Consider the following 27,097-nt stretch of genomic DNA (forward strand, 5'->3'; position numbering starts at 1 on the left):
AGCTTGTTGCAGCACAGCTTGAGCTCTTATACTCTGCTGCCACCTGCTGGTCGTTTTTTTGTAATAACTACCATTGCTTTAAGCTTCAGGTCAGAAGAGCTCTAGTATAAAAAAAACGTATCAATACATTTTGGGGAGTGAATGACAAAGTATTTTTTTTTAAATGTATTTATGTCAACTTGAGAATTATCAAATGTATCCTTTTTCATCCCACCTGAAATGACTATGACCCATAATAGCACAAAGAGACAAGAAAAAACAAGAAGTTGTTTCCAAAAAAAGTCAACAATATCATTTAATAATATAAAACACCTTTTTAAATGGACCGTCGTGAAGGAAGTCCGATTCCACGAGGAGCGCTGCCGAACAGCAGAACTCCCAGCCAGCGCATACAGAAAAGGACTTTAAACATGCATTTTCATTTATTACTACAATGTACAAAGTCAAAAGGAGAATCCAGGTGTTTTTTTCTTTGTTTGTTTTTTGCAGACATGGGCAGAAAAGTCTCTGCATCCTCTTGAAGGTTCCGGCGGTAAAAAGGGAAGATAGAGGGTGGGTGGGGGGGGGGGGGGTCAGTCTTGATAGGTGGGCATGTACACAGGTGTCCATTAGTTAGGGGGTCCCTCCTGCCTTTTTAGACCGTCAGCTGAAGGGAAAGCGAAAGGGAAAGGTGGTGTAAGGCAGGAAAATGACTCAACACATAGACTACTCACAAAAAGTTTGGAATATCTTGCATCACTCAAAAGCGCGATATCCTAAACTTTTTGCGAGTGGTGTACTTTTGTCCATATTGTGTCCATTCAGAAGGAGTCATTGTTGTCTACGTACCCGCGCGCACACACATTCACACCACAGATGCCACGGAGGTGACGGACGTCACCTTATTGTCATCCGCCCAGGGTTGCAGGTTCTGCAGGGCGTACAGGGAGGAGTTGTGCAGGCAGAGCGGGTCGGGCTGCAGGGGCTGGCTCAGGGTCTTCTGGAAGGCTTCCTGCTGCAGCTGAAGCATGAGCCGGTTGGCCTGCTGCCTCTCGGCCTCGCGCTCCTCCGCCGTCTGTCTTCTGGTCGGGTGGAAGAGGTCAGAGAGGGTTTTAGCGTTGATGTGGATTTGGGTAGACACTAGAGGTGGCAAATCCAAGTCCAGAAAAGTGAAAACCCAACCATAGTTTGGCTTTAGGCCCTGATAGCTAGCTCCTTAGCAGGTAAACGAGCACCATGGGAGCTAGCTAGGGAGCTAACTAGCTAGCACCTGAAAGTAAAAACCCTGCCTGCCACAGTTTGGCTTTAGCCCCTGATGCTAGCTAGCTAGCTCCCTAGCAGGCAAATGAGCACCATGGGAGCTAGCTATGGAGCTAACTAGCTAGCACCTGAAAGTAAAAACCCTGCCACAGTTTGGCTTTAGCACCTGATGCTAGCTAGCTAGCTATTTCCCTAGCAGGTAAACGAGCACCATGGGAGCTAGCTAGCTAGCTATCACCTGTTGCTAAAGCCAAACGGTGGCAGGAATTTTACTTTCTGGACCTGGATTTGCCACTTCTGGTAGACAATTCTATGAGGCAGGAGCAGTTCTAGTAGCGTACCTAATGTTTTGTCCAGTGAATTTCTAATCGAACGGCAGACGACAGGTGAGGATGTGAGACTAAAGCGAATTAACTGGTAGCCATGTTGACATGAAAAGTATTGTTTGCAGGTTGACGCGCCAAAGAGAAAGCTGCACATTAGCATTTATATTTCCTCGCCACCTGTGTCGGGGGATCGGGGGGAGATGACAGCTGATCTGGCTGAGTGACAGGTGTTAGCGAGGCGGGAGCGTGACTGGCGGGCAGGCAGGTGGGCGGCTCAACGTGTTAACATGGAGACGCGCATCCTGTACGGCGTGTCGGGAGGCGCCGGAATTACCTGCGACTCTCGATGTTGCTGAAGAGCAGATCCTGTTTGTTGCTAACCAAAACAGCAGCACTTAGACCATGTCTCAAACGGACCCAACGCTTGTCGTACATGCGTTCCCTGCACAGTATTAAGGTGAAATGTATGCCATGGTCGAGTTAACCGTTTGGCAAACAGAACTTCTCATAATACATTTTTGGGGGATGACACATCAAAATGTTTCTCCTATCATGATTGTTTGGGCGACTCCCATTCCGTCCTCATGCAATGGATTATTCCCATCTTCTTACTGCGAATGTGCAGACTTGATTCAGGAAGGGGGTCGCCAAGAAAAAATAAAAATAAAACTTGTTCGCTATAAATTGTAATATATTTCAACCAATCAGGTTGGTGAAAAAAAAGTAATCATTTTATTTGTTGTTATTGGTTGTTATTGTTTTAAAATCAGTCTTAAAGTGGAGTGCTTTGCTATTATTTTTATTTTTTTGGTTAAAAAATGTCAAACTTGATCAAAAATAAAAAATATAAAGGGTTATTAAGTTAAAACACCAAGTATGGTTGTTCAAAAAAAGATAAATTGCTAAAGTAGAACGCACGTTAAAAGCTACTTCACTGTAAAAGCATTAAATATTGTAAAACAAATAAAAATGAAATGTAAAATGGTTGAAACAAACTAGTTAAAAGGTTAACTTAAGCTAAAAAAAAAAACTAAAACTAAACATATTAACGTAAAAATCAGCAATTTAAGTTAATCTTACAACTCAATTTAAAACTTTTATTAAGTTAAAATGAATATGAACAACCCCTAAGTTAAAACTAAAACTTTTTTTTTTCTTTTAACAAAGTTGGACATAAAATTAATCAAATTCATTTCTAAGCAGTCTATAAATTAACCGATTAATGCATATTTGTCAGAGTGTTTTTATATTCATTATGTATACACAGAGAAAAATACTATGGATTTTCCACATTTTTTATTTTTCCACTTTTTTTTCTTTTTTTTTACAAGCTAGCAACTTCCCATAACTTCCTAGTGACTTCCTCTTCTTTAGCCTGCAAAATACCAAAGAGCGGCTCAACAGCGCCTCTGCTGACAGTACCCGAGTAGTGCGCTCCTTTTAAGCCCCTTAGTATGTTTTGTTCAACATCCATATAAAAAAATCAGTAACCAGGCTGGCGTGAAATGCTGTGCCAATAGCAAGATAAAGAAAATGATTAGGGCAGGTACGACCCTCACGCAGGCGCGCGCAGCAAGCTGCGGCCATTAGCCACGCGTTATTGCTAACAGCATTACCATAATGCGGTTGGCTGCCTGCTGATTCGATCACCGTCTTGTTAGTTAGCGTGCTCGTCACGCAAGCGCATCCCTCACGTTGAGGCTAGCAGGTGCACGCTGCTACGATGGCGGCGGCGGCCGCATCAATCTTGGTTGAACGAGGAAGCGGGTTAAGGACTGGGAGCTCATTGGTCGTAAGTGACACGCTGTTTTGTCTGCGCTCATTTTACTTTTAGGCATTGAAGCTGGCTTTCGTCGGACAAGATTTGACACGAGAGTTCGGGTTCATGGAGGGTTACAATTGATATTTATATTTGTTTATGTGTGATAACTCATGGTCAATTTGAAAGGAAAGGTTGGGCAACATGCACATACAACATGCTAATGTAAATACTGAGTACTGTTTATTAAACTACTTATTATAGTTTTTGTGTTTTTCACTTTTGTTTTTATTTTGATTAGTTCTTAGAGCATTTTTGTTTTTATTTGGGATGGGCGAGTACCAATACTAGGTGTCATATCTGGCCGATACCACCACTCTTTCAAGGTATTGGGTACTCGCGGAGTACCACCGCGATACTTAAAGGCAAAATTTAAAAAAATAACAAATCCGGCATCAAGTCTTCCCCGACAGCAGCTATAATGCTGCGTTTTGACACATTGGCAAATCTTCATCTACGTCAGAAACTTTGTTCATACAGTATTTTTTTGTTTATGCTGTCTATCAAAAGTACAAAAGGTATCGGTACTCTGTATCGATGAGTACTCAAAAGTGTCAATACTCGTACTGGTATCGGTCTGAAAGAAAAGTGGTATTGAACATTCTTAGTTTTTAAATTAGTTGTATTTTTATTCCAAAACTTGAAAAAATATATATATATTTTTTTAAATAATTTTTTAATTTTAAAACTTTTATTAGTTTTAATATTATTATTTTTTTAATATATGGAGTATTTCTTATGTGCAAAATTTAAAAACACAGTCGCAGTAAGTATTGCGTAATAAAAAGACTTACGCCCGTACAGTCCAGCTGTCATAAAACCGGCTGAGCTGCACCCGTGAATTTTTTTTTCTTCAATTTTTAACACATATTTTATAATACCTATAAAACACTTCTCGTATAAGTGACAGTATTGCTCTGTAAACACCTTGCTTATTTGCTGACTAACAACCAAAACAAAAATACTCATTTTTGTGTGAGCGTCAAATATGCTTTTAAAAGGCGCTGTCACTTTAAGGTCGCGGCGGTAATTGGATTTATGGCACGTTCACCTCCAAACGATTGCAACCTGCAGCGGCGAGAATCAAGTGCAGGGCATGCACGTGCGTGTCTCCGCCCTCCGCTGAGAGGCTTTGAGTACAGTTTTGCTGCGGACAGCAGCTTTCTAAAAGGCCTTTTAGGAGGCTCCGGTAATTGTGCTTGGTCAAGCGAACTGGCCTCCGCCGGCCGCCCAGCTAAGCAAAATCAACGGCGTGTTGCGAGGCGCCTCCGACGCTTCAACCGCGACGGCCATTTTGTGCAGCATCAGAAGCTACTTTGTATCCGAGTGCAAAACAAAGAGTGTCCATTTCGGGCTGGGTAAAAGTGCACATGCTGTTTCGATGGCTCACCTTTGGGCTCCCTTTCATGAGTTATAATTATATAGAGTGCTTAACAAACGTATTAGAGCGCCACTCATCAAGAGACCATCGAGCATCATGAAGTGCTTTATTGCGGATTATTTCCATTTTCAGTGCGCTCTCACGGGTTGACCATTTTGGATTGATTTTGCTTTGAATCTCAAACTGAATTCGCCATCCAGCATGGCAAAGTGCTTTAATGCGGTTTATTTCAGTTTTCAGTGAACTCTCAATGTTCAACCATTTTTGAACAGGAAAGACAAATTTGAAATGGAATGACTTATGACACTTGTGACCCTTTTGTAAATAAATAAGAGGCTATGCAGCATCATGAACTCTTTTAATGCATATTCAATCAATTTTTAGTAAACGCTCAACAGTTGACCATTTTTTGCTTTAATTTTGGTTTACATTTCAAATTGAATTATCTTTCAATTTCAGCCAGCCCGTAATAGTTTCACATTTTTGCTTTGGTTTTGATTTTAACTTTCAACAGGATACTCCTTCATTCATAACTTAAAAACATCTCTCATAGAAAATAAGAGGCTAAAACGTACAAGTGCTTTAATTCATATTCTTTACATTTTTTGTGAGCTCGCAACGTCTTTACATTTTGCTTAGTTTTTTTAATTTTCAAAGGAATTCTTCATGTTTTAAAACCACCTCTCATAAAAACAATAAGGAGGCTATCCACCATTGTGAAGAGCTTTAATTAAGATAATTTCCATTTTCAAAGACAACATTTTACCATTTTGAACAAGAATGGTGTATTTCAAAATGAATTGTACTTCAACCATTGTAACCATTTGACTTGTACAAAGTAAGAAGAGGCTATCCAGCATCATGCACTGCTTTAATGCAGTTTCTTTCCATTTTCAGTGAGCTCTCCAAGTTTGACCATTTTGAACAAGAACAACACATTTCAAACGTATCACTTGTGACCACCTTGTGAAAAATAAGAGGTCATCCAGCATCATGACGTGCTTTAATGCAGATTCTTTCCATTTGCAGTCTCATTTGCAGTATTTTACCATTTTAAACCGGAATGGGGAATTTCAAGCTAAAATTTACTTTCACTACATAACTTGTAATAAGTAAGAAGAGGCTCTCCAGCATTGTTCAGTGCTTTAATATATTTTCTTTAAATTTTAAGTGAGTTCCCAACGACGTGCTTTAATGCGGATTCTTTCCATTTCCATTCTGTCGACATTTTATCCTTTTGAATAGGAATAGACATTTTCAAACTGCACTTCACCATTTGCTCTTTTGATAACCAAACCACAGCATAATGCGTTTTAATCTCCCGTACTATCATTTTGCGAATGTCTGCGTCTGGTCTGAAGTCAGCAGCGGAGTATCGCAAGTCTTACCGCCATTTCGTCCGCCTGTTCTGAAACCACGTCTTGACTTGGGCGTCCGTCATCTTGAGGGCTTTAGCCAGGGTGGCGCGCTCGGCCGAGGCCAGGTACTTCTGCCGGTGGAAGCGCTTCTCCAGCTCGCAGATCTGCACCCGGCTGAAGGACGTGCGGGGCTTTTTCCTCTTGGGCGGCGTGCGGTTCTGGTACGGGTGGCCGATGCGGCGGGTCACGGAGAAGGGCGACAGGGCGGCTGGAAAATGGACACACGCCAGAACGGCTTTTTTTGTTGTCATAATGGTCAGACACAAGGAAAAGCTTACAAATCATTGTAGTGATTGACAAAGGTACTCGAGTCACGTGACTTGAGTTAGACTTGGAACTTGCTGGGCTAAAACTTATGAAAGGCTCGACTTTTTCCCGCCTCTGGTGATTGATGTCCCGGATCAGTTATTACCATCAAAAGCCAGAAAGAAAAGATTTCCCTTGAGATTTGGTTTGTTTTTCCGTCTTTAGCTGGATGAAGTGATTGCCAATTTTGTGGTACGTTTCGGGCCTCTGGGCGAAGGCCCAGAAGCTGCCAGTTGAGGACGACGATTGTAATTACGATTGCCAGTAAATCAATAAATTCACATTTCTCTGAAGGAAACAATTGTAGCATGTTGACGGCTGCCCTGGATAAAAACAAAAAATGTTGCCTTTCATAAAAACAGAGCTTCTACTATCTCATCACTCGCAGCCGTTTTAACTGAAGCAACCCCCTTTGCTCCCGGCTGTTTTACTGGATTTTGACTGATTTTGCAAGGCCCACAGAATATTGTGTTCTATTGCTAAAAAAAACATGGAACCTACCAAAAGAAAGATTAAAGTCTCTTCTTTCATCAAGAAAAAAGTATATTTCTATCCATTTCCGTTTTGTAGCAATTAGCATTAGAATATAGCTAAGTTTTATCATTATTCACAAATCTGTTGAAAACACTGGGGAAAAGAGCTTTTTTCAACATGGTCCTGGTTCAACTTTTATACTCTGGACGTTTTTTGTAATAACTACCATTGCTTCAAACGTTCTCTGCAGTTGACAGGCTACATCAAAGCCTTCTGTATGCGCGAGCATTAAAAAACGTATAAATATGTTTTTGGGACACTGGTAATACTTGAAATGATGTGCATCCGAGCGAGGCGTTGACTCACCTGGGCAAGCCCCCTTTGGGAACGAATAGTCAGCGAGGAGGCCATTGCCGTCTCGCAGGTGCGCGAGCTCGGGGTAATAGCATTTAGCTAAGGTCTCCACCGTGCTCCAGACGGGGACCCTGCCGATGTCCCCCTTGGGGAGAGTGCAGAGGGGCCCGGCCGCCGCCCCCGGCCCCCCCGCGACCTCTCGTGCTCGGCTCTCCTCTGCCTGCTCCCCTAAAGGAAAGGGAGACACAATGAGGTCCCGCATCTGGAGCACAGCGGCCGGCCCGGGGTGGCGAATCACATGGGGGAGGAGCCAGAATGACCGACACCAGCGACATTTATGCTTTCAATTTGAAACATCGGCCATTTAGCAAAACAAGCGACAGGTAGCAGTGCCGCAGCGATGATAAGACACAATCCGCACAGTTGGTCACAGGGTTGCTCAAAGGTAAATGACCAAACATCAGCATAGAAGATTTAATGGTGATGTAAAAAATGATAATTACTCACGATAAAAGCAGATTAATTAAACAAACCTGCAACATTTTTGAAAGTCATGTTGCAAAACCATCATGACCAAATCATTTATCAGAATAATGCATGCAAGTAGAGCCAAGTCATTATTTAAACTTAACAAATGGATCAAAAATATTTATTTATTTATTTATTTATTGATTTAAAAGGCTTGTATGTGATGAAATTGTACCTTGATTTCAATTCGAAAGCTGCAAAATAATATAAAATATATTTAATGATATATCATATATTTTTAAACTGCTACAAACAAGTTTATGCATTTTTTAAATTGCTACAATCAATTTGTCACGACCTGTTTGTAGCATACAAAATATGAAGATGTGTAATAATTTTAATTTCTACAAAAATCAGCAAATAATATATCTCCCCAAAAATTGTTTTAATCCATGTCCCAATATATAATGTAGGTTCAAATTCTCAAAATCGAGCTTTTACCCGCTCATATTTAAGCTAAATTTAAAAATAGCTACGTTGAAATGTTTGCACCCTCTACCTATTTCTTGTCGTGTCCAAAAGATGAGACATTGAGTGTCATTTAAAATCTGAAAAAAATATATATGTTAAAAAATATACCATAATCTATAATATATTTAAAAAAATGTCCAAGCCATGTTTTCGAACCCTCCAGATTTACCGGTATGCAAAATGTGTTCCAGTTACCGATAAATGTTTGCTCCACCAAGATGGTGTGTACAGTCCAAATGATGAAACTGAATTTTGGTTTTTAAATTCAACGAGGAAGTCAAGTCACGTGGAAAACTGTCTTTACAATATGATCCCGCACGAGTCTAAACTCGACATTCGTATTCATTTTGCGTTTGTGGAATGTGAATTAAGAAGCAAAACGCACCCGTTTTCATCCATCTCAGGGCGGCCATTTTGTCACTTGCTGTCGTCTGAAAACGCCATCGCAGTAGCCTAAGGGCTCAGGGAACGAGCAATCACAGCTCAGCTTGTGAACGTCACGTGACCACGCTCCGAAAACAGGTGAGTCGGGATTGGTCATTATTTTAACCCTGAGCAACTGTGATGTCATTTTCAATCGACAGCGAGTGGCAAAATGGCTGCCCCCTGAGATGCTTAATTCATATTTCACGAGCGCAATATTAATTTAAAAAATATATATATATGGAGTGTTATAATAATAATAATCCAAGCACCACAGTTTTTTTTTTTTTTTTTTACTGATGTTTGTATGAAATTTTACAGGTAAAAATGTTTTGTCATTTTGCATTTAGCTTCCCTTGTAGGAAACTTGCAGGAAGTCTCATTGGCCTTCCTTCCTTCCTTCCTTCCTTCCTTCCTTCCTTCCTGCTTGCTTGCTTGTCTCACTTTCACTGTCCAAGTATTAATACCCACTTATCATCGACATCATAAAATATCTATGAATACTGTCTATTTTGTCAGGCGTGGGATAAACACGCGATCAATGCGTATGTAAGGGGATCGTTTTTTGGCCATAGATCCACTTGGCCAACCACCCACCCGCCACACTCTCGTTGTGACGGAGAGCAATAGAACCTGAAACCATCTGCTTCTTTGCTCTTTCTTTCCTTCTGTTTGGCCACCGAAGATTAAAATAAAATGAAAAAAAAAAATCTCACCTGGAGCCCAAAATGAGCGTAAACATCTGTTCAGGAGTCCCCGGAGCGTCGCCGAAGCAATTTGGCAACGGCGCGGTGCGTTCGAGGCTCTCCGAGTTTTGTGATTCCAAGACGGATTGTTGCAATTTGAACGTCGCCGTGTAAATGACAAGCGCGTTTAGCCGCATATTGCTCTCTAATGATGTTCCCTAATCTCCTGCATGCTTTTTTTTTTTTTTTTTTATACAAACATCATCAGGTTTCACGCTCGGTAATTGTGAAGTGGTAATTGTACCCCTCGCTAAAAGATTTCTTGGGGGGGGGGGGCGTTGGGGGGATTTTTATCATTAGTTTCGATTCCCTTGATGCTGCCTAAAGACGCTCGCACATGACCTCATTCAGTTTTCAAAGAGGAAGTCACTGCTCACGTGTTTTCTGAAGCTGAGCTGTGATTGGTTGTTGCATGAGCCCGGAGCAACCGTGATGTCATCATCAGTCGACAGCAAGTGGCAAAATGGCCGCCTTCTGATGTTGATAAAAACGGCTGGATTTTGCTGCTTAACTCATATTCCACCAACGCAATATTAATCAAAATAGCATATTTAGACTAGTTTTTTTAAATTATTATTATTAGTTTTTTTTTTTTGGGGGGGGGGGACTTCCTTTTTAAGCCACATTTTACTATTAGCACCTTTCGCTGGACCCTTTTAATGCTACGACCTGATTTGGGATCTTTTTTTGGGGGGGGGCAAAAAATTGTATATTCCTCACAGCAAATGACAGTATTCTGTTTATACCATACATATAAATACTCTGTTCTGTATAATTTTCTCCCTCATATTTGACGTGATAATCTGAGATTGATCGCCTAATCGTTATCATCTACTCAAATCCGAAGCAAAATCTAAAGCGATGCAATGACGCCATCTACAGGGAGCTGTTAGTCATTACAGTTGTTTACACACCTGAATTCCACAGACAAGCTCAGCAAAGACCCTCCACGTTAAAAGTGTTGTTTTTTTTCCTGTTTTTGACCGTTTCAGTTTGGTGTCGATTTTATTTGAATAAATGTCATTGTTATTATTGTGAGGACGAAGCGGTTCGGAAAATGGATGGATGGAGTTTTGAGTCCTGCAGGCCTGTCGAGGCTCACAAGCAGCACATCTGGCCACATCATGTTCTGCATTAGATGCCGTTTCGGGCCAGCTGCCTGCTAAATAAAGAACCGGGCATGTAGAAAAGAACATTCGGGTCGCTGCCGGAAAAGATTGAATGGACGACTGGAATTCAAATGCAAGCAGATAAATGCATTGCACATCCATTGACGTATAACACTTAACACTTATCAATGATTTTAGCAGTTTTTACGTTTCCGAAAATTATATTTGAGCTAATAACTGGTTCGCATATCACATGTATATATCATCATGTCGCCCCTTTTTTTTTTACGTGCCGCACCCTCAAGAAACATTTCCTTTGCCATTATACTCGAACCAAGGATGAAAAAGACCCCCCCCAAAAAGAAAAAAACATATTTTGCGATCATTTGTATATTCTACGCCATACCCCAAATAAAATAATCATGATGTTTTTGCAAACCCTACTTTTTAAATACTTACATCTTTGCAATGCCATCTAAATAACGTCCAACCGATGAAAAAAAAAATTTCCGTGACTTTTCTGTTTGCCAGACCCCTAAGAAACTTTTGAATTTAGATTACAAATCTTTTACCCCACGCGTATTTTTAATCTGTAGCAAAACAGTATTTTCTTTGGCATGTGGCACGATGATCGTTTGTATTTGTTTATGTTTATGGGCACACTTGTTAAAAATGTTGTTAGGTTAAGGAAGAAAAACAATGTTTCTTTAGGATGCGGCATTTAGAAAACGAACGGTGACAGGCTTTTGGTAATTATTTCAATCTGTAGGATCCTGTAAATCTGGAATTGGGTCCAAATTGGAATTAGGGTCTCAATTTGGGGTGCATATGGTATTTAAAGGGTTGCGAAAATGTGGATAAAGGCTGGATAAAAATTAATTTATAACTTTTTTTTATGCCATCTTGGGCTTGGCAAATTTCAGCTGTATTTTATTGGCTGAAAATGAATCCACATTTCTCTTTTTTTGTAATGAGCGCAATTTGAAGAATATTTATGATTTCTACACGCCACGCCTCTAAGAAATCCTCACTAAACACTCCAAGTGGAGTAGGCTATATGAAATATAAATTAATGTACATGCCTTAATGAAAGCCACGAAAAAAAAAAAAAAAAATCTTAGGACAAAACGTGCCTTTTTTGGCCTTGAACCCAATTTGACCGGAAGAAAAAGGCCACCTCAGAAAATGCGTGCCGTGTATAATAAAAGCAGGCGCGCGCGCGTGTGCGTGTGTTGTAGGCCTACTTAATAACACTTCTCAGTGACAAAGCACCCCCCCCCCACACCCCACTGCGGATATTACCTTTTCTCCGGCAATCTAATAAATAAATCCGTGAAGGATTGTAACGGGGATATTGAAATAGAACATGAACATATTGTACAGTGCTATTTATTACCGCGCGGCGTTCAGGCAGAAAAGGAGGCTGCAGGTTCAGGACTGCTCGCTTGATGCTGCTGCTGCTTCTTTTTGTATTGATGGCGACAAAGTGGACGTGATGGCCGCTCTGTTTATTGTCGCTTGTCCTATTATGATGACGAGCCAGCGTGGAAAAGAACATCGAAGGGGAACGCGTCCTAATGGATTTATTTTTTATTTTTTAGCAAGTGTTCGATTGTAAAGACATTTTTTTTGTATAATAAGTCAAAACAAAGATTGTTAAAAATATACTGAGTATTATTAATACAACGTTTAGTTAAATGTTGACATTGTTCTATGTATTGCATCGTCAAAAATTCGATGGAACATTTATGATATATACTAAATGATTTACATAAACGTGCCAATGAAAATAATAATGAAAGAAATGTGAAATACATTTAATTACGATTAAGTTATAACCAATGTCCTTACCATATTTTTTTTAAGTGAAAGTCCAATTAATGCAGGCAATTTGAAATGGAATTTAGGTTTTGAACGTCTACAGATGTGGTTTTATATATATATATATATATATATAACGTTTAAAAAATGCAGAACAAGAAAATTATGTGCACATGACAACATTAAAATAAAAATAAGGCACATGTTTTATTTTTCATTTGTACGTCTGCTAAACTATAATGACTGATTAACATTAAAAACGTCTTGCCACTATATTTTATGTAAAAAAACTAAACAAAAACGTGTTTGTGTGTGTTCAATTGAAATAAGCAAAATTCGAAATTATGACATATTATCTGATGGCTCAAAAAAATAAAAAAGTACATAGTATTTGCATGATAAAAAAAAATGTGGATCTATTCAAACTTGAACAGAAAATGCATTAAAATGACATTGTTTTTTATTTTTTATTTTTTCCTTTTGAACGATTTCTTCAATAGGCCTATACAACAAAACGTCTTCCAAATCTTCAGCTATTATTTTGCATACAAACGCATCACGCGTGACGAAAATCACATTTGTGCAAACCAAATGGTGCATTTCTAAAAAAATAATAATAATCTTCTCGTCTCGTGCACGCGCCTTTTTAATTGGCCGCCATTTTCTGATCAATAGACGGCCTACAAGTCATGATTGAAGCGACAAAATGGAGGAATTAAAAGGAGAAATCATCAGTGAGTCTTTACATGAGTGCAGCCTTTTGCAGTTGACAATACCCCCCCCCCCCATCCCCCTCTCCATCATATATTAATAATTCATTGCGTCGAATGAACGGAATGGTCAATATTTAATAGGGGTGCGAGAGGGAAGCATTTTCATCTTCATAACGGTGAGATCACGTGACACACACACACACACACACACATACACACAGTAGACTAATTAATAGCATCATTTAAAAACGTTGGAAATATAAATTATGTTTTTGTTCTCCATCTTTACACACCCTATAAAAATGCTTTTTAATGTATAAAAAAAAAAAAAAAACCCGGTCCGGCTCAAGCTTGATTAGAATATGGATAAATAATGTATACAACTTGTAATCAAAGTATACATCGTCATGGAAGTCGAAAAGCCATTGATGTGATTCATATACAATAATGGAAGTCATTCATATTTAAGACTATACAATTGGCCTGTTTTTGCATAGAAATGTATATGGAAAAAGTAGTGCTACGGTGTTTTTAAGGCATTGGATTTTTATGCAATTTGTATGGAATATAATGGCAACATATACATGATTATTTGTTGGGAAATGAAAGTATTTGTTTATTGTTTTTCATGTTAGACATCTCGATTGCAGCCCTGCACTCAATTATGTTATTACTAAAAAACAATATAAGCCATTAAGGGAACATAAACGATGAACAATAAGATATCCTTTCTTGCAGGTGGGAAATTGTTACAAAATAAAGTCTTTATTTTTAGTGAAAATAAAAGATGCATTTTTTCATACTATTTGTCATAAATGTCACTATGAATGGCAATTGTTGATCATGTGCAATTTTCCATACAGCAAAACGAAATATATTATTACTATTATTATTATTATTATTACACGTTTTTTTATTTGATATTTACTGCAGACATGCACAATTTGTGAGCACTTTGTGTGTATTCGTTGGTTATTGGTGTGTAATTTGATTTATGTTTTCAAACTGCAAGAAGTTGTCACGTGGCTGTTCCTGTTTGCCAACTGTAATATAAGTTGAATAAAATATATCACGCCTCATTCACAGCATGTTTTGAACATGCTTTCCTATTTTTTGTTGCTGTCGATCGTCGTACTAAATTTAAATATATAAATATGATTAAATGGTACAAAAAAAAACACTTTATGAGAATTGTATTCTACATTTGGGGCTTTGTTGTAGTTACTGTTCCTTTTGGGCTTTACTTGTTTTTAGTTGCTCTATACTAAATTGTGTAGTGATGCAAACTGCATATTTTGGGGGCTTTTTTTTTGGTAACAGGTCCTCTTGGGTGTTATTTGTTTTTAGAGCAACAACTGCGCAAAAAAATGATGCGTTTGGGTGCATTTTTTTAAATTGTACTTTTTGTGTTCTAGTGTTAAATTTGTGCCAATATATGATCAATTTCTACGTATATGTTATGAGCGTGTTGATGATGTTCGGGGATTTTTTAATAAGGGGTTCCTCTTGGGTTTTGTTTGTTTTCACAATATCGCACTAATGCAAAAACACATTTTCTGTACATATTATTTGGGGCCTTATTTCAATAGGTTCATGCTTTATACATTTAGGAAAACAATATTTTGCAAAAACATTTTTGTGCATGTTTTTGGAATTTTAACCCCTTGAAACAAAAAAAAATCTTGAATTTTACTTGTTAAAATATGTGAAAGCAAATTTTTGAGCGTTTTTGTGCATATTTCAGGGTACTTATTTCAATAAAAGTCGCTGTTGGCTTCTTTAATAATTATGCAAAACATATTTTATGAGTGTGCATATTTAGGGACCTTAACGTTGTGTGCATGCAGAAATCCGGTGCAAAACCACATTTTTGTACTTTTCAACCTTGACGCATCATTCATGTATTTAAAAAACAACAACAACAACAACAAAAACAGCGCTTTACCTGTTAATCTGTCCTTGGCAAACCTCCTGCTGCTCTCCATCCAGGGGAAGGTAAAATTGGCATTGCCCATGGGCCCCATGCCGGGCACCGGGCCGAGGCCGGGCGGCAGCTGATGGACCCCGCCGGCGGCCGAATTGGGCGGCGGCGGCGGCGGCGGCATGGGCCTGTGCGCCGGCACCCGGATCACCCCGCCGGACCCCGCCCCAGTCGCCCCCGCCGCCGCCGCCGCCGCCGAGTTGACGTTGACGTTCATGTTCATGCTGACGTTCATGTTCATGTTGACGTTGTAGGAGCCGGCCAGGCCCATGGAGCAGGCCGGGTTGTACACGCCGCCGTAGCCGTTGCCGTAGACCGCGTTGGAGGCGGCGGCCAGCGCGGCGTACTCGGGTTCCCCGGTCCGGTTGGGCAGCATGCAGCCGCCCTGGGATTGCTCCGAGTTGAGGATCTGGTCGATGCCGAAACTGATGGGCTCGTGCTGCTGCTGTTGCTGCTGCTGCTGGTGAGTTTGGTTCACCTCCTCGATGCCCGTGTGCTCCATCTTTTTATTCTTATTCTAATAACAAGCTATAGTGTGTTTTCCCTCCTTTCCCTCTCCTTCTCTCTCACTATATTCGTTGCAGTCTGCTTGCTTTCAAGCATCCATAACGGCCCACAATGATGATAATAACGGCAATAGATCCAGTGCGTAAAACGACCCAAATGGTGCCATCGTTTGCGTCCAAAGGGGGGCTAAGAGACAGCGTATTCCATTTTACGCGTATGTGACAAATCACTTACTGGCACAAATCCGCGCGTTGGGCCCCCGGAGAGCCTGCGAGGGCCCACGGGTGGGGATGCTGCTGGTGGGGATCCATGTGCGTCAAAACCCAGCGAAACCCCGTCCGGATTGGGGAGACTTTTGACTTTGCGGGCTCGCCGAGGCGAGCGGGGAGACTCGTGCTGCGTTCAAGTGCAGGTGAGACGAGCCAATGCGTAAAAGCTGCCATTCGGCCGAGCTCTCTCCTTCCTCCTCCTCCTCCTCCTCCTCTTCATCCTCCCCTTCTTCATCCTTAATGGACGTGCTCTTAAAGGAACAGCGTCTTTCCCGGCGTTCAAAAGCCAACTGGGGCGTTTGTGGCTTTAAATGATGCCCGAGGCCACGAAGTAACGCTCCAATTCGTCCTTTTAGGACTTTTATTGCAGGAATACACAAGGGTTAGATTATTTAAAAAAAAAAAAAAAAAAGAAGAAGAAGAAAGAAGAAGACGAAGACGTCCGCATTATGTGGATGAAAGTATTTTCAGTCAAAGGTGCTATACTTTTAGCTTCCTGACAACTTCACAAATAACAACATAAATAGCCTAAAGTGACATTTTTATATGTATTACTAAAAATATATATGCATTTAAAAACCGAGCCCAAATCTCTTACGCTTGGAAGTTGACCAACTTAATCAGGATAAAAATATGAAAATGAAATATAAGTATATATATATATATATATATATATATATATGCATATTGTATTATTTGTCCAAAATTTTGTATTTTAGCTACTTTAAAAACTATTTTTTTAAATCAGCATCAAATTAAAACAATCCGTGAGTAAAGTGATTTGTGACGTCACAAAAGCGCGACTATAGAATTGATGGACGGCTAACAGATCATCTTGTGTCTCAATATAAATGCCCCAGCGTTAAAAACGGACTCGAATCATTTATTTCTACAATGCCATATAGATATAAATTATATTTAACCTGCTTTGAAGAAAATGCAGAGCACGTGACCTCAAGCTATATCTGCCAGCTTGCTGGATATTGCTTGTTCAAAACGTGAAATATATTTCAAGTCTTCTAACAACATATTACACAGCAAAACAGAAGCAATCGACTAATAAATTACTTTTTTTTTCTTCCATTCCTATTCTTTTTACGGTGTGTCGTGACGTCATCTACTGAGGGCAATTGTCCGGAAGTGCCATAACATATTATCATATGAACACAGACACGATAGATAGATAGATAGATAGATAGATAGATAGATAGATAGATAGATAGATAGATAGATAGATAGATAGATAGATAGATAGATAGATAGATAGATAGATAGATAGCCTCAGCTCCTTGTGCAGGCTTCAATTCAATAAACATGAAAAATGAGTGATAATAAAAGCACGACACGCGCTGTGAGGGAGGAGAACGAGCAGCAGCAGCAGGAGGGAGGGCGGGAGGGGGAAAAAAAACAAATTTAATATATCAGCGTTTTATTACGCACTTATTTCACTTTGGGCGCGAATGGAGATATGTCTCCGCTGCAAGAGGTGGCTGCAGGGGAAGCATAAAAATCAATTGTGTGCATGCTGCGCGGACCATATCCATAACGCTGGTGGCTGCGATGCTTATTGTTAGGATCGTGATGACGATGATGATGATGAAGATGATGACGACGAGGAGCATTAAGAGGAGGATGGGCTGTTTGTTTACATGCTGTAGATGAATTCAATGCCAAGTCAATCTCCCCATAAATACAATTTGACCTGCATGACAAACAAGGCACATACAGAATGTGCAATATATCGAAGCCTTTATTTCCATCTGCATGCTTTACATACGTCAAATGATGGATGTATTTTATAAAAGACATTTGTTTTCCTGCAGAGACAACGCTATTGAGGTATAGCTCGGTGTTTCGAATTGACACCGTCAAACATTATGTACATTATGTATCCTTATATGATGAAGACTTGTGCTGATGTGTGCATTGCAGGGACTCAACCTGTAGCAACCCACACTGTGAATTTCCTAATTAAAACCACACATCAGTTATACTGAGCATTTTTAAAAGTATACCTTTTTTTTTTAATGAATGTAACTATATACGTATACAACAACAAAATCATATATTCGAATTTATTGAAGAAACTGAGACAGGGTGTTTTGAATATATATTTTTTTCCCCTGGTGGAAAAATAGATTTTGTATTTTTTTTAGAGGGATAAAATTAAAGCAAGTATTGTTATATTGTTTTAATAACATGAAAATAATATATATTGTATTTTTTTTACGAAAACATCCATATATATATATATATATATAAATATAGTAATGTAAATTTAACTTTTTTTTTCTCAAATGAAATTTTGAAAATGTCTTTGTTTTCGAATATTATCAAGCCAAATATTTTTGGGTGATAATATGGAAAAATACAATGCGTTTTTTTCTGAATAAAAAGTAACAATATTTGTTGAGTTTTTTCAGGACCCCCTTCATGATAATAATAATAATAATAAGTATTATCGTCCATGTGAAAAATTCATTTCATCTCCCATTCAGCGCTTGGCATGTATTGGAGTGATGCAGATTTTTTTCTAATGCAATAAAAATTAATTAAGATACACGCACGCGCGCCCACGCCCGTGCATGGGCCTTTTCCTCCACGTGTGTGTGTGTGTGTGTGTGTGTGTGTGTGTGTGTGTGTGTGTGTGTGTGTGTGTGTGTGTGTGTGTGTGTGTGTGTGATAAATGTTGCCTGCAGGCGATGCAGTTCGTGTGCTACATAAAGTCCAGCAGCCATGCAGATAAAAAAAAAAAGGACAAAAAGAAATTGGTTACAGTTTGTTTGAGTGAGTGATTTATACGCGGCCAATTCAAAGCAACAATAACACAAAGTGCAGGTGGGAAAGTCCACGCGATGAGTGGATGGATGACAGCATGACATGTGGCACATTGTTTTCCTTTGGAAAGTAAAGGAGCATGATAAGAACATTAACATAATGTGTAAGGTGGAAAATGATTGATATCGTTTGTTCCAAATCAACATTTTAACATCGGAGCATTTTGTATTTTTTTCCCATCTTCCCTCCAATAATTTTGTTTTAATTTAATTAACTGTGTGTCGTGAATTAAAAAAAAAATAATAATAAAGGAAGACAAGAAAATCCGGTTGACTCATGCAAAACGAGACTGTCACAATCAAACTAGTACATGTAATCAAATAATTTATTGTAAAAAAAAAAAGAGAGACTTGATTAAAAACGTTTGACTCAAAAACAATTTATTAAAAACACATTGAATTCAACATTTTCCAAACAATAGGTGTATCTCAATTCATTTGATTAAAAAAATAATGTATACATGTATTTAAAAGGATATTTTTTTAATAAATAAGTGTACGCACATTTATTTATTTACTATTCTTCTAAAACAAAATACGTATAAATTACTTTGAAAAACAAAATCAGAACATTATACAGTACATGACATTTTCACTTCATTAAGAAATCAATTTGATTGAACATTTTATTGTTTATTATGTTTTTATTTATTTAGCATTATTTAACAAGTAAAAATAATAGATTTCCAAATTTAAAAATATAATCAATTATAGCCCTTGTTTTTCGCAATATAGTGTTTAATCAATAGTAATGAATTAAATTCTTTAAATTTACATTTATTTATTATTATATTCAAAATAAGTAATTTTCTGGATTTTGTGTTAGTTTTAAAATAATTCCTTTACTTTCCTTTGTATTTAATTATATAATTCTTTAACAATATATTTTTGTATATATTATTTTCCAGAAAAAAATATGCCATCATTTAATATTCCTTTTTCACTTCCTGCCTTAAGATGATCTCTCCTTCTTTAGCACATTTAGCCTGGAGGGGGAAACAATTATAAAAGTCTTAATTGTGAACCATAGGTCAACTGTGCGTGCGTGCGTGCGTGCGTGCGTGCGTGCGTGCGTGCGTGCAGGTGTGTATGTCACTAAGCTGTCCATCACACTCGACAAGAGGAGAGGCGCTGAGGTGCATTTAAAGTGACAGCTGCAAAAATGATCAAAGCTGACACACTTTAATGCTTCGTTCAGACCAACAGTCGGGGAGGCGCTTCCGGCGGCGCGATTGCATTGTCGTCCATGGCCTTCGCGCTGGGGGCCCATTTGGGCCGTTTCCGGCGATCCTTTCGCTACTTCGCCCGTTCCGCCCTGCGTTGGTTGAAATTAACTTTTGACGCCATTGCGTCAGCGACAGCCAATCGGTGTCGAGATCGTCCGCGTCACAGACAAACACAGGAAGCGGTTACAGAACGTGTTAGCATAGCAATGGAAGATAGCTTGATCGTCGCGGTTTGCAGACACCCGGAGCTGTATCGTGTATCGGGACCGGGCCAAAAAGGAGATTGCTTGGAGGAAGAAACGTGGAAGTTGGCTTATCTGGTGAGATGGTTTGTTTAATTGTCAAAGTGTGAAGCAAGCTAGCAATGCTATTCTAAAGTTAGCACCACCTACCGTAGCGGAAATACTTCCTCTTCGTCGTTTTGGCGCGGAACGAAACAAATCTCATTTGAGAACCCCGCCAACAAACACAAGCGAGACCAGCGTAGTGTCGCGATATTTTCGGCTCGGTCTGAACGTAGCATAAGTGTCACGCAGGGCGTTTGTGTGTTTTACTTTTAGTCAAGTATAAGCATTGCATTTAGTATAGTATAGTATTGTGTAGTGGCCCTTGGATGCATGCATGGACGAAGGCCTGGTCGTGCAGTTTGTTGCATGTGTAGAGTTGTATTACATTAGGGTGCTTTTGCGGGGTCCTCAACGCCCCCCAGGGGGAAACCTGGCGCCTCCTGCTTGGAGCAGACGACGCGAAGCTGCATGGCCAGAGTGGAAGAGGAAGGGGGAGGATGAGGAGGAGGAGGAGGAGGGAGTGAAGAAAAAAAAGAAAAAACTCGTGAACTGCAGTCTGGGGACGATTGATGGACGTCATATTGCTGCTTGCACTGACAAGCTGAAGGCAACGAGGTCATTTGGTTCATCATCATCATGATTATTATTATTATTATTAGCATTATGAGGATCATTGTTTTATGCTGACAAGCTCAGGGCTACATGCTCATGTATTAGAATGACTAATATTATTATTGGCAAGCAGGTCATTCAAATAATGTTTAATCATTTTTAAAATAAATAATGACACTGATAGGCTCAAGGCAATCAAGTCATTTATTATGATGTTTTTGTTTTTATTATTACAATGAAGAGCTTTGTGAATACAAGGGGCTCATTTTATTTATTTATTTTTTGGTATACTTATTAAACTGAATCTCAGGCCAAGTTTGTATGAATTATTTTTCTTAAATGTAGCAAATATTACACTTAACAACCAGGCTAGTTATATATATGGAAGTTCAAACAAGCAGGTCAAGCTTGCGTTATTATTTTATTATTGTTATTAGGTTTGAATATTAAACTAAACAACTCTTTAAAAGCTATTTAAAAAACGTCTGACAAGGTCAAAGCAGGTAGGAAATTGTTTATTTGTAATTGCTGTTTTCAATTGCCCTTTTCTAAGTGTAGAACTGAAATTGTTATTATTTTTTTGAAATGTCTTTTTACACATGTTCGAAATAGACACACTTGAAAACAATGTTAATTTTTCTATAGCATTATCGTACTGAAAAGATCGAGCATGTAATGTATCCTATTTTAATCTTACTTCACTTTTGATAATACTTATACAAGCTCAAAGCAGATACTGTATTTGACATTTTCAAGCATTAATATTCTACGGGAAAAAAAAAACTTTATTACTGACAAAGCTGACCCAAAGCAATCAGGTGATTTCGATGTTTTCTTTCCCTTTTTCTTTTAATCCGTCACAATGAACCGACTCGCTCATTTATTTACTTTCCCCGCTCTCCTTAGTTTTCTTTTCATTGTCTTCATTCCCCCTCCCGGTGTTCTTCGCGGGCATCCGAGTTGAGCTGCATGGCTCGCATCGATCTGGCTTGTTTTTATTGAGTAACTTGCTGCAGCTTCGAGTGAATTACAGCCACCGCTGTGAGGCGTTTACGTGAACGTCATTTAAGTCGGATAAAAGAGCTTCTCTTTCATTTACTCGCCTCGCCGTTTTCATCTCGCCCCTTTTATGACAGGCGCGCAGAGGGAACAGTACGTATCGCAAGTATCATCGCAACAAGTATTGGTCATAAAAAGTATTTCTTAATAAGGACTGTGTTGATGAGGACGCGTTGACAATGGCGAACAAGGTTTCCCTTATGTGCTGGGTTCGGCAGTGCTGGCGGAGTGCTGGAGTGGCGTGGGTGCACCGCGCATGCGCGCGGCCGAGCGTAATTGGCCGTATCATTGGCTTTTGTCTTGTTGACAAAAGCGCTAATTGAATTTCCTCCGCCGGCATTGAAGGGGCCACCATGCAGCCGCCTGTCATATACAGCCGACTTCGGGATGCCCAACCCCGGCAGCGAGCAGCAGGATGGCCCGGGGCGAGACTGGGGGAGGAAGGGGGAGGAAGGGGGGGAAAGGGGGACATCTGTCTGCATCAAGTGGAAGTCTCGTCTTTTTACGAGCGTACACATGACGGAAGCAGCATTTTGGATATTTATTGAAACAATCATTGTAGAATTTGTAATAAAAAAAAACACATAGTAGAGTGATGTTTGGTGAGGTCCTGCTTTGTTTCTAGTTGCAGTTTATTCTTCCATGTGTATTTCGTCCGCAGATTGCACGTAAAGCCATTCTTCCAGACGAGAAACATTTTGTCTGATTTCTGTTTAGTTACATGACGGTAAAAATATACATATTCTATTATTTAACTGAGAAAAAGTATTTTGATTCTATTTAATTTGAACATGTTGCGCATAATTAAAATGTAGTCAAATGAAGAATTATTCTAAAGATTTTTGAACAAGCAGCGATCGCCAGACAATAAAAATAAAATAAAAAAATTCAAAAATAGTTGAGGTCCCGGGTGCCGAACTGGACCACCACATACGCCACTGCATTAAAACTAAAATAGTGCACAAAGTCAAAACAATTTTGGGATAAAGTCACTACATTGACCGGCAAGAGTTTGCCGCATGAGGCAAGCAAGCATCAAGTGAAATAATAATTATTTCACTGAAAACATCGAGGACACAAGCACACGAGGGTAGGTTAGAAGCTGATTGGCTGACAGAAGAAAAAAGGGTGGGACTGAAGCTGGTTGGCCGCCACAAAAAAAAGGGGGTGGGCTAAAAGTGAAGATGGGAAGTCAAAATGGAAAAGATTATTTTTTTTTTAAATCACAAAATGAGCCCAAAACATAAAAAAATAACAATAAAGTGTAGAGCATTTGAAGTTAATCTGCAAAAATTAGACTAAACGGGTTTTTTTTTACTCCCAAGAACTCTTTATTATTGTCGTCAGGAGGAGGAATAAAAAGCAGAGCGAGGAAGACGAGACGAGAGCGAGCACATTAGGCCTGAGGGTGCATCATTATTAGAGAGACACTACCCCCACCCTCCATTCACCCCCCACCCCTTTCATCCAATCAAAGCGAGCGGTCGAAGGACAAACGGCGAAGCTTCCCCCTAATTACGCCATGATACAATGCAATATTCCTCGCTGGCTATTCCCACATAAATCCATTGGGCGGCCCATTAAAGCTGCAGCGGGTGGGATCATTTACATGGCGGCGGTCCCGCTACACTACACAACATGTTTTTTTTTTGTTTGTTTTTTAACAACGCTGCCAAATGTGCCCCACTCTTCCCCCGCACTTCCGCCTCCTCCCCCCAGGTGGAGCAGCAGCGACCCGCTAGGCGCTAACTCAACGTAATGTCTCGCAAATTAAAGTATCGCAGAGGCTCGCGCCGCGCACTCAGATAAATGCGCTCGATTAGGAGGCCGCAAGCCGGGCGCCCAACAATTGATTGCTTGTTTGTGTTCGCCCTCCGCCGACACGCATCGAGACGGATGTGCGCCGTCTCCGGTTAGGCTACGCGGGCCTGGGCAAAGAACGCAGCAAAAAAAAAAAAAGGCGCAAATGAGCTGTTAGCAGTGTGAATTGTAACATAACTTGTGACTGGTTATTGCCAACATTTGTATCATGAAATAATCGGTGGACAACAATCGATATATTGGAAGAAAATCACAATATCTCCGTGGCTGAAGACGGAAAAACTTTAATTCAGTACTTGGTTTATTAAAACAAAGTAACAAGAAAATCAAAATGAACAGAAGTGGCGATAAGTGGAACCGTCAAATGTTCAAACATAATATGTCAATGTTTTGTTACTTCTATACAGGATTTTGAGAGTACATAGGAAAGAATACGTCCCACAGTTTAATAAAACAAAGTAACTGCTAAAGTTATGTAACAACAACGGTACATAATGTTGTAAACACAACATAATAAAACTTATCTTCCTTGGTCATTTATATGAGCTGTGTCAACTATACAGTACATGGAGAATACATTCCACAGATGATTTGTTAAAACAAAGTAACGGGCGTAAGATAAACCGAGCTGGTGGTACTCAGGCAGTCACACGCTAAAAACATGACATGATAAAACATGTTTTCACTGGTCGTTTATATGATCCGTGTTGACAGTACATTGGGAATACATTCCACACTTGGTTTAATAAAACAAAGTAACTATTAAACAAAATAAACATAGTAGCGGAGTAATCAAATGTTGAAACACCATTTAACAAAAAACAATTTTATTGTTTGTTTGTATGCACCCTGTTGATTGTAGATAAGAGAATAATACATTTGACACATGGTTTATTAAAACAAAGTAACTGGCGTAAAATTAAGTAAGCTGGTGGTAGTTGGGCAGTCGAACGTTAAAAACATGACATAAAACATGTTTTCATTGGTCGTTTATAGGAATTGTGTTGACATAATAGAGAAGAATACATTCCACAGTTGGTCTATTGACATTTCTATTATTATTATTATTATTATTATTCTATTATCCAAGGAGCCACAATACAAATTGGTTGTATACTGCCTTAATAACACTATATAAATAGTAACACTTCCAAACTTTGGTTTAATAACACAAAGTAATGGCAAACATCTAAATTAACAGAGCAACAAGCGGCATAGCAGTCAAATGTTGAAACGCGACTTAACAAAACATGTTCCCCCTGCATCATGCAGACGGCAGAATACATTTGACATGAGGTTTATTAAAACAAAGTAACAGGAGCAGTCCTAAACAATTAGTGGGAATGCCACCCAAGTTTCCAAGCAGATAGTCATCACTGATAATCACTTGAAACAGAACACCGTTTTGTAGTTTAAAAAAAAAAGAAAGAAAGATGATGGCTGTACAAATTGCTTCACGTTCCATCAGCACGTCTCGCTCGTAATTTAATAATTTAATAATCATAAGGCGGCTGTAGTGAGTCCGCCAGGAGCCCGCTAGGATATTTGCGCATTAATTGATGTTTAGCGCGAGAGTGGTCTCACAGGTGCTGATTGCAGGTGCAATCATGAGAACGCCCTGCCGTTGACCCCGACAATACCCCCCCCCCCCAAACCACACCTCCACCCTGTTGTGCACACCACATTCATGCTAATAAAATAAGACTTTATTAGTACAGTGATGGGGAAATGTTTAGGCCAGCAGAATAACATGCATACAAATATACTGTACACTAGTGTTCATTTTATCCGCTATTTTTAAATTGAGTCCAATTTCAATCACGCTAGCTAGTTTTTAACAGTCAACCTCATCCCGTTTTTATTTAGTCCATTTTAAGTCGTTTATAAATCTAGCATTTTCGTCTTTAATTTAGTCCAAGCAAACAACTTTATTTGTCTAGTTTTAGTCAACAAAAACCATCAATGTTTTAGTCGAGTTTTAGTCAGAACAATCATTTTAACCACGGTATATTTTTTGTCAGCAGATAATGTTGAACATTTTGAGATCTAAAAATATATTTCACATCAAATGTTCTCATCTTTTTGATGAAAAACAACTTCACACACAATTACAGTATATCAACAAGCAGAGGTGGCAAATCCAGGTTCCAGAAAGTAAAAACACTGCCACAATTTGGCTTTAGCCCCAGGTGCTAGCTAGCTAGCTCCCATTGTGCTTGTTTACCTGCTAGTGAGTTAGCCAGCTAGCATTAGTGGCTAAAGCCAAACTGTGGCAGGGTTTCTGGACCTGGATTTGCCACCATTAGTCAACAAGTGGCTACTATGGCTCCATGCTACGAGCTAGTAAGTTAGCCAGCTTTAGTTAGCGGTCGGATTAACATTACTGTTGGAACGTTACAGCTGGGAGGAGGAAAGGAAAGCTGAGAAATAACAGCAAAATCCACATAGGAGCACAAACAGCCAAACAGGAAGCTGTAGCGCGAACGGCGTGAGATCCGGATCGTGTGTGTTTCTGTACGAGAGCCGAGAGGAGGCCTGGCTGCAACGCCGGCCAAGGCGGCTAATTACATTTTCCGCCCTGACAAGAATGGAGCATCCCTTCCTATGTTATTAATCATAATGAGGGGGAATATAATAAGCCGCCATTCATCACGCCGTTGACAGTCATCGTTTGCCATTTGCCAGGCCAAGCATTCTTCTTTTAATGGGCCCAAACTGAATTAATGTACACCGAGTCAGATGCCCGTAATCAATTGCGGATGAGATTTAGGGCCTTTTAGCTGCACAATGCGTGATTTTCCATGGAAGGCCATCGATAACAGTTGTCGGGGAGAGCGCCGGAGGTGTTTGTGTGCTCTGCATGCATGACTCAATCAAACCGGCGCAACTCGAAGATAAATCGTGTTACTAAGCGCTTATTTTACACCAAACTTTTTTTTCTTTTCTTATTTACACTGGTCTCGTTTTTACAACTTTATTGGGAGAAAAGATTGGGGAAATGACATTAAAAAAAAACAGTAATTGACGTTCCCTCCTGAAAACATTTATAATTGCCTTTGTTAATATTGTTGTGACTGTTGGGTAATCATCTCGCCTGTCACAAAACTTTATTAGCCATCAATGTTACATTTTAGTCTAAAAGGTCCCAGGAAGAAACTAGTTTATGTGTGAAACTTTGGAAAAAATGAGCTTCAGGACACAAAACAGCAAATACGTTCTGGATCGCAAGAAAAGCTGAAAGAAGTCTTGAATATTACATTAGCAAAAACAGACAGTTTTATGTACTAGCTTTAGTCTTGAGTCTTTGATTAGCGAAAAAGGCTAGTTGTATGCGTCATTTGATTTCATCCTGATCTGCAACGGTAACATT

General features: G+C 39.4%; 2 protein-coding genes across 6 annotated transcripts in view; one reads left to right on the top strand and one right to left on the bottom strand.

Moving 5' to 3' along the window:
- Positions 1–328: 328 nt before the first annotated feature.
- On the bottom strand, positions 329–16,060 carry tlx2 (T cell leukemia homeobox 2). 5 transcript variants are annotated; one of them, XM_086085400.1, is made up of 5 exons: positions 15,074–16,060; positions 7,330–7,545; positions 6,154–6,391; positions 829–1,058; positions 329–646 (listed from the first exon to the last, which is right to left on the bottom strand). In XM_086085400.1, the coding sequence occupies exons 1-4, from the start codon at positions 15,609–15,611 to the stop codon at positions 845–847; spliced, it is 1,206 nt and encodes a 401-aa protein (XP_085941526.1). In that variant the 5' UTR covers positions 15,612–16,060; the 3' UTR covers positions 329–646; positions 829–844. The 5 variants fall into 5 exon arrangements, with proteins under 5 accessions (XP_085941526.1, XP_085941527.1, XP_085941524.1 ...); XM_086085401.1 differs by having other exon boundaries at positions 881–1,061; XM_086085398.1 differs by having other exon boundaries at positions 829–1,061.
- A 3,886-nt stretch (positions 16,061–19,946) lies between these two features.
- LOC147168839 (uncharacterized) overlaps positions 19,947–27,097 on the top strand; it is a 29,076-nt gene continuing 21,925 nt past the window's right edge. The window contains exon 1 of the mRNA XM_086085571.1: positions 19,947–20,268. Coding sequence (XP_085941697.1) covers positions 19,969–20,268 — 300 coding nt within the window. The 5' untranslated portion in view covers positions 19,947–19,968. The remainder of the gene's footprint in view (positions 20,269–27,097) is intronic.

Source organism: Leptonotus elevatus, chromosome 9 (assembly GCF_054856555.1).
Source record: "Leptonotus elevatus isolate MCC_2025b chromosome 9, RoL_Lele_1.0, whole genome shotgun sequence".
In the NCBI taxonomy this organism is placed as follows: domain Eukaryota; kingdom Metazoa; phylum Chordata; class Actinopteri; order Syngnathiformes; family Syngnathidae; genus Leptonotus; species Leptonotus elevatus.